This window comes from Gadus morhua, chromosome 19, assembly GCF_902167405.1.
Source record: "Gadus morhua chromosome 19, gadMor3.0, whole genome shotgun sequence".
NCBI classification, from domain to species: domain Eukaryota; kingdom Metazoa; phylum Chordata; class Actinopteri; order Gadiformes; family Gadidae; genus Gadus; species Gadus morhua.
Window position 1 is genome coordinate 4,446,058 of NC_044066.1, and position 12,443 is coordinate 4,458,500.

Sequence of the window (12,443 nt, forward strand, 5' to 3'; positions counted from 1 at the left end):
AGTGCTGACACTGACCATGCCAGCAGGAACAGCTGGTTCAACTGAGCCGCATAACAACACAACTTAAACACAATTGCACAACACACTAGAACTCAACTGAGAGACAGAACGAGAACGCAACTTTATAACTACACAACACAACTAGGCCTACAGAACACGTTCACACACCACGCCTAACAAGAACCCAACTAGCATCAAACTACACAACTACACAACACAACTTGATAAGCACTACACAACACAACTAGAACACGACTACACAACACAACTTGATAACCACTACACAACACTAGAACACGACTACACAACATAACTTGATCACCACTGCACAACACAATTAGTACACAATAACACAACTAGAACACAGCTCCAGAACTACCCCACATAAATAGTAAGCAACTACACAAAAACACTAAACAACACAACTGGAAAAAAATCACACATCCAATTAAGACGTCACATCTATCATCTAACTAGAAAACAACTACACAAAACAACTAGGACATATCTATACAACACAACTACAGAACTAAAACACAACTACAAAACACAACTAGAAAAAGAAACACACAACTAGAACACAACTAGACAACTACACGACACAACTACGTGGCTACACAACACAAGAAGAACACAACTAGAACGTGATGATGTAACATGATTGGATCACAACGACACAACTAGAAAACATATTGATGGATATTTAGAGGGACATATAACATGTCTGTCCGTCTCTCTTCCTTTCTGTCTGTCTGTCTGTCTGTCTGTCTGTCTGTCTGTCTGTCTGTCTGTCTGTCTGTCTGTCTGTCTGTCTGTCTGTCTGTCTGTCTGTCTGTCTGTCTGTCTGTCTGTCTGTCTGTCTTGTTGGCTGGATAGGAAAAGAAGGTTATGTGATCGGTGTGTGTTTAGCGTATCAGGAAACACACGTCCCTGCAGCTATCCCACGATGTAAAAGGGGATGTGTGTGTGTGTGTGTGTGTGTGTGTGTGTGTGTGTGTGTGTATGTGTGTGTGTGTGTGTGTGTGTGTGTGTGTGTGTGTGTGTGTGTGTGTGTGTGTGTGTGTGTGTGTGTGGTGTGTGTGTGTTTATTATTCCAGACTCTGGTTGACTGATATACTTCTTAGCACTTCCTGTGGTTCCTGAAAAGACCAATCAGAGATAGGCCCTGGAACGCATCGGCCCAGGGGCACAAACTAAAGGATATTCATGATAGACACACACCCACACACACACACACACACACACACACACACACACACACACACACACACACACACACACACACACACACACACACACACACACACACACACACACACGTACGAAACACACACACACACACACTCACACACAAACACACATACGCACACACACGCACACACAAACAGACATACACACACTTACACAAACACACAATAATACAACAGCAACACAACTATCACAAACACACAACGCAACTGCAACACACCGTGCTCTACTCTACTTTCTTCTCCTCTGTTCTTTTCTACTTTGGTGAGAGAGAGGTTGAAAGAGAAGAGGAGAGAAAGACATTAGTCATAATGGGCTGCTGTGGATCCAGAAAGGAGAAGCTATGATGTAGTGAGCAGGGGGGTTAAACAGGGGCCTCAACCCCACCCTGTTTAATGTTTATGTTGAGGAATTTGCAACATCACTGGAACAACTGAAGCAAGTAATATTAACTTGTATCATTTTAACGCCCTCCATTACCACGAGAAGAACATTGAGAGTCCCTGAGCCGGCTGGTCCTGAGACTCACCCCCCCTCACAGCACCAGGCCTCAGCCTCCTCACACTGACTCACCCCCCCTCACAGCACCAGGCCTCAGCCTCCTCACACTGACTCACCCCCCCTCACAGCACCAGGCCTCAGCCTCCTCACACTGACTCACCCCCCCTCACAGCACCAGGCCTCAGCCTCCTCACACTGACTCACCCCCCCTCACAGCACCAGGCCTCAGCCTCCTCACACTGACTCACCCCCCCTCACAGCACCAGGCCTCAGCCTCCTCACACTGACTCACCCCCCCTCACAGCACCAGGCCTCAGCCTCCTCACACTGACTCACCCCCCCTCACAGCACCAGGCCTCAGCCTCCTCACCCCCCCTCACAGCACCAGGCCTCAGCCTCCTCACACTGACTCACCCCCCCTCACAGCACCAGGCCTCAGCCTCCTCACACTGACTCACCCCCCCTCACAGCCCCAGGCCTCAGGACAGCCCTCCTGTGGAGGCTCTCCTCCCCTAAAAGCACAAGGCTGTAAACAGACAGAACATGTTCAGACTATCTGCCCAGCGTGACTGATCAGAAGCTGAGGAAGACGTTAACTGTGACCGCACTCAGTGACCCCAGCCTGGGGTCGGATAGAGACGGGCAGACACAGCAGCTGGGTCTGCTCTCCCCACTGAGCCAGGTGGAGCAGAGCAACCGCTCTGGTCCAGCTACACTGTAGCATATGGGAACACATTGGAACCAAGTTGTTGTTCAGAACAAACATACCATACACTCTGAACAGACTAAAATGCAACCTTTACTTTGATAATATACCGTCAGGGCCTCCGAAGCAGCAACACATGTGAGTGCCGGTCGTGACCTAAGGGAGCGCCCATAAAGCCCAGCTCAACACAGCTAGTGTCTCTCTTCATCCATCCTTCCTCTGTTCCTCTTTGTTGAAACTTTTCTGGGTCTCTTGAAATCAATACTTTAATCACCTTTATTTAAGTGACATGACTTGTCTTTTATACTAATAAAGCTCATTTGAAATGAGTTGATTTGAGAGAGAGAGGAAGAACAAGAGAGAGAGAGAGCGGGAGCGAGAGAGTTGAAATAATGGAGGAGACAAACAACTAAATGGTGTAAAAAAGGAGAAACAGAGGAGAAGGAGAGAGGTGGGGGAGAAGGAGGGGAAGAGGTGAGGGATTTAGGGAGGATAGCAGGGGAGAAGCAGAGAGAACAGGGAGAACAGATGATTATGACTAACGGAGAGAGAGAGATGGAGAGAGAGAGAGAGAGAGAGAGGGGGGGGAGAGAGAGAGAGAGAGAGAAAGAGAAAGAGAGAGAGAGAGAGAGAGAGAGAGAGAGAGAGAGAGAGAGAGAGAGAGAGAGAGAGAGGGAGACAGAGAATGAGGAAACAAGAGACATGCAGCCAAGTCGGTGCACACACGCACACACACACACACACACACACACACACACACACACACACACACACACACACACACACACACACACACACACACACACACACACACACACACACACACACACATACAAACACAAACACAACTGTAACACAAGCAAAACACAGACATCAGTTACACAACAACATGACTACAATGCAACTATAACAAGTACAACAAACACAATTATTACCCAACCAAAAAACAACCATTGAGAGACAGAATGAGAGGAAGAGGAGGAGGAGGAGGGGTAAGGAGGAGGAAAGGGATGATGAAATTTAGGGAGGAAAGGCGAGGAAAAGTGGAATGAACAGGGAGGACAGGGGATGAAGTCTAATGGAGAAGGACAGAGAAAGACATAAACACATGAACACTAACAGAAAAACACACACAGAGTGCAACTATGTAAGGCTAAACTAGGGATGAGTTGTAGTTCAAACTATAACTCTCTGCATTCTCTCTTAATGATAGAGGCTTCTGGGAGTTGAAGTCAGTCTACTCTGAAGGTCTGCAGCTGCTGTTGTGCTGAAGAGGGATGATTCATTGATGTCCTCACCACTAAAAGATTAATCAAACCACTTAGCTACAAACATATCTTTAAGTGGAAACATGGGACATGACTCAATCTATGGCACATGTCTGAAACTTCAAACATGGCATGTTGCTTAAAACATCCAACATGGCACTTTTCTGAAGCTACAAACATGGCTCATTGCTTAAAGTGTCGCATTTAGTAGCATCTAGCGGAATGGCAGACATGGAATATAATATTCATTAGTTTGAATTAGTGTATAATCCCGCGAAAATAGTTGTTGTTACCTAAGAATGAGCCATTTATATCTACATAGGGAGCCGGTCCTCTTCTATTGGGGCCACCATGTTTATACAGTAGCCCAGAAAAGACAAAAGGCTCTAGAAATAAGTTTTCTAGAAGGCTCTAGAAAGAAGTCTGTAATTCAACCTGAGAAATGTGATTTGGGCTAGGAGTGGAAGTGGGTGTGCATTCTTTAAAACATCAATGTTTTGAAGATACTAGTTTTTGAGAGTGTTTCTCTGTTCGATTACTTAAAGGAGAATTGCCAATCAGACGCAAAAAAATCGTAATTTTACGTCATTTAAAGCAGGGGTTAGAGGTAGATACAGATCTCTCCCGTCTCAGGGGAAAATTATGGAATGACGCAAGACCATTCATTAATATGACTGTGTTTCCAATAATTCAAAGCTTAATGCAAATAAACGATTTGAACCGGCTCGTTCGCGACCGACCCATCACTATAGATTACCACTATACAACAGATAGTGATGATTATAGGTTTATGAATGTAGATTAAAACTATTGATGCAGTAAGAGGAATGTGTATCTCCACTATTTCCTACAACATGTACAGCGTCCATTACGACCATGACAAAGATACTCGATTCTGATCTGCTAAACTGATTTATTTGCAGGCAAGCTGTAAAAAGAATTATCAACCTTGTTGATATTCAAATTAATTCCACTTTAATCTCACTTTTTCAAAAAACAGAAATCCCTGTGCATCAAAATGTGTCTCTTATACATCACTATGATTTGTAATTGACATTGGAATATCGTAATGAGCAAATGCATTCAATCTTTAATAACCCTTACTTGTAAGCTATCACCTATAACTGTACATTTACAGCCAAAATAAAGACACATAGAATTCATGAATCCATCAAAGGCCCTTATGAGTTGACACTTGACTCGCAATGCTGTTTATTATTTATGCTGAAGTTACTACAGGCACCTTTCATAAGACAGGCCAGTGCAAGCCACCGTTATCCGTGCATCAACAAAGAAAATAAAAGAAAAAGATTGAAAGCTGCAGTATAATAACGTTTTTTAGCAGTTGTGGCTTATTTGTTTCTCATTAAGTCGTACACAAAGTAGGCCTACTGTCCAACTTCTATGTGGGGACAAACTAAAGCGCAATGTGTTGTTATCAACTGAAATTGCTTACAGTATCATTTTGGTTTAAGGACTTGTTGTACTGGAATGTAGTCTACTCGGGTGTGACATCATTCCCAGCTGCAACATCTTCAGAGGTTAAAGGCAGCATATAAACAAGTTCAAGTTCAAGTTAATTGTTGACATTGACCATGTCAGTTACGGAATCAGCCATGACTTCTGTTCAACTCACCCCCTCTAGCGGTGTACGCGCTTTTGTAAATTGAGGAACCAGCAATCCCCACACACACTCGGGAGATCACCTACATGGCAGCAAGTAACACCTGAATCATTTATCCTTCAAACCGGTCTCAACATCATCAGCCTGTGTCCTGATGTTGGAGTCGCCCAGCAAAAAAGCCACCTAGTGTTTAGTCACTCCCATAGCTGTCTCTTTGTTTTATCCAATACAAGTACGTGAGAAGTATTGCCCTCTTTAGGATATTTCTGGGATCTTAGCAAATGGGCTAAATCCTTTAATAAACTACTATCATGGGGCATTGGTATATTTTTATTTAAGTTGAACATCTCAAGGCAAAATCATAACCAACCTTTAGTCAATATGGCAATATAATATACAATTTGCTAGCGTTCAACACTGGACCAATTATAAAAAAAATAATTCTGCATTAAACAATTAAGTCCCTGACACACCAAACCAACGTCACAGAACTAGCCGTGACGAAGATTGACTGCGTTGCCCCGCATCGCCTAGGGCTTAGCCAAAAAGTTGCTCCTGAGCACAACACTAAGACTACAGCCAACTGCCAACCAGCAAGTACGTTGTGGGCCTGCGTGAGAGGAAATACCTCTCCCTACCAGCAGGTGGCGGTAGTCCACATTCCTCTTTAAAAAAGGGACACAGGATGACCAAGGACTGCAGACATATAAAAATCTGTCTCTGCCTCCCATTTCACACCACTCTTGATCAGAAGGTTTCATAATATAGCAACCCTTTGCTTCTATAAAGCTACATACGACGAACGACACAGCTAAATGAAATAAGCCTGGACATAAGCGGCTATAAGTGGCTAGAGACCCAGAAAGTGGATCAAGTTAAAGTTTTTCTCATCTCATCATCTCATCTTCATCCCCCCGGGGGGCGGGGGGAGCAGCTAAAGCAGGGGGCCCCAGACTTCCCTTTCACTGGCCACATTGACCAGCTTTGACGGGGGGATCCCGAGGCGTTCCCCAGGCCAGTGTTGAGATATAATCTCTCCACCTAGTCCTGGGTCTTCCCCGAGGTCTCCTCCCCACTGGACGTGCCTGAAACACCTCCCAAGGGAGGCGCCCAGTGGGCATCCTTACCAGATGCCCGAACCACCTCAGCTGACTCCTTTCTAAGTAAAGGAGCAGCGGCTCTAATCCGAGTTCCTCACGGATGGCTGAGCTTCTCACCCTATCCCTAAGGGAGACGCCAGCCACCCTTCTGAGAAAACTCATCTCGGCCGCTTGTACCCGCGATCTCGTCCTTTCGGTCATCATCCAACCCTCGTGACCATAGTTGAGGATAGGAACGAAGATCGACCGGTAGATCGAGATCTTTGCCTTGCGGCTCAGCTCTCTTTCCGTATCAACGGTGCGGTAAAGCGAACGCAATACCGCCCCCGCTGCTCCGATTCTCCGGCCAATCTCACGCTCCATCGTACCCTCACTCGCGAACAAGACCCTGAGGTACTTGAACTCCTTCACTTTGGCTAAGGACTCATTTCCTACCCGGAGTAAGCAATCCACTGGTTTCCTGCTAAGAGTCATGGCCTCAGATTTAGCGGTGCTGATCCTCATCCCAGCCGCTTCACACTCGGCCGCGAGCCGATCCAGTGAGTGCTGAAGGTCACAGGCCGATGATCCAATGAGGACCACATCATCTGCAAAAAGCAGTGACGAGATCCTCAGAGCACTGAACTGCAACCCCTCCCCACCACGACTACGCCTTGATATCCTGTCCATGTATATCACAAACAGGATTGGTGACAAGGCGCTGCCCTGGCGGAGACCAACACCCACTGAGAACGAAACTGACTGGCTGCCGAGGACGCAAACACAGCTCTCGCTTTGGGAGTACAGAGATTGGATGGCCCTGAGGAGAGACCCCCTTACCCCATACTCCCGCAGCACCTCCCACAGTTTCTCCCGGGGGACCCAGTCAGACGCCTTCTCCAGATCCACAAAACACATGTAGACCGGATGGGCATACTCCCAGGCCCCCTCCAGAATCCTTGCGAGAGTGAAGAGCTGGTCCGTAGTTTCACGTCCGGGGCGAAAACCACATTGTTCCTCTTCAATCTGAGGTTTGACGATCGGCCGAACCCTTCTTTCCAGCACCTTGGAGTAGACTTGACCAGGGAGGCTGAGAAGTGTGATACCCCGGTAATTGGCACGCACTCTGGTCCCCCTTTTTGAACAGGGGAACCACCACCCCGGTTTGCCACTCCTTTGGCACTGTACCCGACTCCCACGCAATGTTGAATAGGCGTGTCAACCATGACAGCCCCTCAACACCCAGAGCCTTTAGCATTTCTGGCTGGAACTCATCAATCCCTGGGGCTTTGCCACTGCGGAGATGTTTGACTACCTCAGTGACCTCCACCAGGGAAATTGACGACGAAACACCATCAACCTCGAGCTCTGCCTCCAACATAGAGGGCGTGTTATTCGGATTCAGGAGTTCCTCAAAGTGTTCCTTCCAACGTCCGACAACCTCCTCAGTTGAGGTCAACATAGTCCCATCCTTACTTTACACAGCTTGGATGGTTCCCTGTTTCCTCCTCCTGAGGTGCCGGATAATCTTCCAGAAACACCTTGGTGCCGACCGAAAGTCCTTCTCCATGGCCTCTCCGAACTTCTCCCACACCCGCTGCTTAGCCTCCGACACGGCAGCAGCTGCAGCCCTTCGAGCCTGTCGGTATCCTGCAACCGAGTCCTCCAGGATATCATAGGAAGGCCGCCTTTCAGTTAAAGTTTTTCATCGCCACAATTGAGTTGATTTTAAATACAAGAAAAAACAAACACCAGTATGCAACAGTGGAGCGTAACATATTTTTTAAGCTAGGTTACGACGCAATGTCCACGTCAGGTGTACTTTTGAGCATTTCATTTTTATGTCCAAGCTTATTTCATTTAGTAATGTAGTACTTCCTGTAACAACATTGCCCTGCGTGAATGTGTTTGGTTCTGGATACACTGTAATTAAAACAAGGAATATAAACATTGCCTTTTTAGGCAAAACAATGTGAAATAAGTAGATTCCCGCTATAACACTGTCTCAGGAAAAACACGGCCAGTGATTTAGAGACCCAATGACCACGTTTTAGCATCGGTTAAGTGTACTTCTAAGTGAGAACATGTGAAGATGATGAATGATTGATGAAATGGAAATTAGACCATCTTCTTCTCTGTGCCCTGTTGATGAAGTCGTCGCTTTGCTAAATTCTGTTTCTCTTCTCGTGCATTGATTTGCTAAAGCTGAACAGCCATGCTGAGTCCTTTCTCTCCAGACCTCATTCAACATGCTGAATCAGCCAAAAAACATCAGAGAAGGGGCAGACCCGTGCAAACGGTGTGGGACACAGTGATGACACCAGGGCCACAGACACTCACTGACGGCCCTACACTGTCAGACGGCTGATCGGCCGCCCCGTGTGTCAGGACCCCTAGACCACAAGGGATGTGAAAATAAGTCCCAAGTTATCCATTAACCACCGGTGAATGCCACTGACCAATCTGGTTCCAGATGATCTCTGATGGTTCCACGTGTTCATCTGAAAATTCCAGATGTTTTCTGATAGTTCCAGATGTTCTCTGATGGTTCCAGATGTTCTCTGATGGTTCCAGATGTGCTGATAGTTCCAGATGTTCCATCTGGTGGCAGGTCTGAAAGTTGTCGCTGAATGTGAACTGGTCTCTGCTGATGGAGTATTTCATGTACTTCTGCAATTATAGCGTCATCGCGAATTCTAGGGTCGGAACACAAATTTCCCTCCTCCTCCTCACTTCCTCCTTCAGCGAGAAAGGGGCGGGGGGAGAAAAAGTTCTAGCATTCGGGCTCCAGCTCTGTCTCTATGATGGCTAAGTTGTTTGTGTTGGTGTGTTCCTGGTACATGTTCGGTATGTTCTGGGGCATGGTGGGCGTGTCCTGGTACATGTAAGGTATGTTTTGGGGTGTGTTGGGCATGTCCTGGTACATGTAAGGTATGTTTTGGGGTATGGGGGGCATGTCCTGGTACATGTAAGGTATGTTTTGGGCCATGCTGGGCGTTTCTTTGGGTGTGTTGGGCGACACACACCTTGGGTGTGCGTTTCGCAAATCTGGCTGCATGCTGAGCGTGTTTGAGTGTGTATTCGGTGTGTTTGAGTGTATGTCGGACACGCCTCGGTGGGTACCGGGTGTGTTGGGGTGCACGGTGTGGTGCATGCTGAGAGTGTTTGAGTGTGTGTCGGCCGCGTCTCGGTGTGTGCAGGGTGAGCCCGGCTGCACGTTGGCGTGCATGCGCTGCAGGATGCGGTGGATGCTGCAGAAGCTGGGCCGGTCGGAGGGCTGCGTGCTCCAGCACAGCCTCATCAGGCTGTACAGCTCCAGGGGGCAGTTCTCGGGGCAGCCCAGGATGTGTCCGTCCCGTACGTAGTAGATGACCTCCTCGTGGGCCATGCCGTAGTAGGGCTGCATGCCCTGGGAGAACACCTCCCACAGCACCACGCCGTACGCCCACACGTCCGACTCGCTGGTGTAGCGGTTGTAGAAGATGGACTCCGGGGGCATCCACCGGATGGGGATGGCGTCGTTCTCGTCCGCCTTGTAGTAGTCGGCCGAGTAGATGTTCCTGGACAGGCCGAAGTCGGCGATCTTCACCGTCATGTCCTCGCCCACCAGGCAGTTCCGCGTGGCGAGGTCGCGGTGGACGAACTTCCTCTCGGAGAGGTAGGCCATCCCCGCGGCGACCTGCTGGGAGATGGACAGCTGCTCGGAGCAGCAGAGGATCCCCGCCTCCAGCTCCGAGGAGAAGCTGCGTCCCGATAGGCTGGCTCGGCTCAGCGTCCGCACGGAGCGGCTGGGGGAGCGGCGGCGCAGGAACTCGTTGAGGTCCCCCTGAGCCATGTACTCAAACATCAGACACATGGGCTTCCCCACCGCACACACACCTGGAACACATAGGACACGCACCGAGAGGTCAGCACACACACACAGGCAGGCAGGCAGGCAGACAGACAGACAGACAGACAGACAGACAGACAGACAGACAGACAGACAGACAGACAGACAGACAGACAGACAGACGGTCAGACGGACAGACCTAGCAGCTGCACAATGTTCGGGTGAAGGAACTGGGCCATGAGAGCTGCCTCCCTCTGGAAGTCCTTCTGCATGTCCGACGACGCCTCCTCCTTCAGCATCTTCACCGCTACCATGGTGAAGGTTTCCATGGGTAACAGACCTGGAGCCCTACCACACACGAAGACACACACACGCAAACACACACAACAAAGTTAGTTTAGCTGCCTCCCTCCCTGTCATCCTCCCTCGTCCCTCCCTCCCTTCCTCCCTCCAGCCCCTCCCTCCCTCCTTGTCTCCCTCCCTCCTCCCCTCCTCCCTCCCACCCTCCCTCCCTCCATCCCTCTCCTCCTCCCTCCAGCCCCCCCTCCCTCCCTCCCTGTCTCCCTCCCTCCTCCCCTCCTCCCTCCCACCCTCCCTCCCTCCCTCCCTCCCTCTCCTCCTCCCTCCAGCCCCTCCCTCCCTCCCTCCCTGTCTCCCTCCCTCCCTCCCTCCCTCCCTCCCTCCCTCCCTCCCCTCCTTCACTCTCACCTGGCCTGGAAGACTCGTCCGAAGGCGCCCTCGCCGATGTCCCTGACGTACTGGATGTTGTTGCGGGGGAACTCCAGCGCCAGCAGCTTTGAGTTGAGGAGCAGGGGGAGACGCTGGTACATGGGGTTGGCATGGAGACGGTCCAGCAGGAGGTCAGAGGGCAGTGCGCTCAGAGCCGGGGTCTCCAACTCCCTGGAGCAGGGGCGCGGGCGAGGTGAATCAGGGGTGGCAGACATATAGACAGATAGAATGATAGAAAAGAGGCAGGCAGACAGACAGACAGGCAGACAGATAAAATGATCCAAACAACAGCCAAACAACTCTCACCGCTTCCTGTTCCTCCACTGCTTCCTGTGACGTCTGCAGCCGAGGATGATGATGGAGAAGAAGGCTGTGACGGCCAGGGTACTGAGGAGGATGATGATGATGGACATGGAGTACGCTGGAGAGACCGAGGATGAAGGAACCACCGCCGTCTGCTGGGGAACCAGCTCTGTGTTCACCACTAAAACAACAAGTCACCGTCACAGAGTTATGACCCGTTACAGCGTAGCGTTACAACAAGTTACAGTTACAGTTACAACCCGTTACAGTGCAGAGTTACGAGCTACAGCCTGGGGTTACAGCGAGTTGTAGCGTAGAGTGACATCAAGTTCCAGCGAAGAATTGCAAACTACAGCGTAGAGTTACAAACTACAGCGTGTAGTTATAAGGTACAACTTAGAGTTAAACAAAGTTACAGTGTAGTCTTACAAGGTACAATGTAGAGTTACACAAAGTTACAGCGTAGTGTTACAAGTTAGAGCATAGTGTTACAAAAAACATGAAGTTGTAAAGAATAGTTATACTATTCAATCACAAATTTTACAACAAGAAAGTTAGACATCTACCTGTCTTTCTAGACCGGTACCTGCTTGATCACAGCTGAGACAGGGAGACAGCTAGCCATCTCTGTACAGCTCAGACAGTGAGACAGCTCTCTACAGCTCAGACAGTGAGACAGCTCTCTACAGCTCAGACAGTCGGACGGGTACCTATGTGTCCACAGCTCAGACAGTGAGACAGCCACTGGGCTCTCTACAGCTCAGACAGTGAGACAGCCACCGGGCTCTCTACAGCTCAGACAGTGAGACAGATACCTGTCTCTCTACAGCTCAGACAGTGAGACAGCCACCGGGCTCTCTACAGCTCAGACAGAGAGACAGCCACCGGGCTCTCTACAGCTCAGACAGAGAGACAGCCACCGGGCTCTCTACAGCTCAGACAGTGAGACAGATACCTGTCTCTCTACAGCTCAGACAGTGAGAAAGGTAGTGGTCTCTCTACAGCTCAGACAGAGAGACAGCCACCGGGCTCTCTACAGCTCAGACAGTGAGACAGATACCTGTCTCTCTACAGCTCAGACAGTGAGACAGATACCTGTCTCTCTACAGCTCAGACAGTGAGAAGGTAGAGGTCTCTCTACAGCTCAGACAGA

The 12,443-nt window shown here is 49.2% G+C and overlaps 1 protein-coding gene across 1 annotated transcript in view; it reads right to left on the minus strand.

Moving 5' to 3' along the window:
- Positions 1 to 8,245: 8,245 nt before the first annotated feature.
- The window catches only part of musk (muscle, skeletal, receptor tyrosine kinase), a 15,847-nt gene continuing 11,649 nt past the window's right edge, over positions 8,246 to 12,443 (minus strand). Inside the window, exons 14-17 of the mRNA XM_030342473.1 lie at positions 11,294 to 11,471; positions 10,967 to 11,158; positions 10,458 to 10,606; positions 8,246 to 10,305 (exon numbers count right to left, since the gene is read on the minus strand). Of these exons, the coding sequence (XP_030198333.1) occupies positions 9,200 to 10,305; positions 10,458 to 10,606; positions 10,967 to 11,158; positions 11,294 to 11,471 (1,625 nt within the window). The 3' untranslated portion in view covers positions 8,246 to 9,199. The remainder of the gene's footprint in view (positions 10,306 to 10,457; positions 10,607 to 10,966; positions 11,159 to 11,293; positions 11,472 to 12,443) is intronic.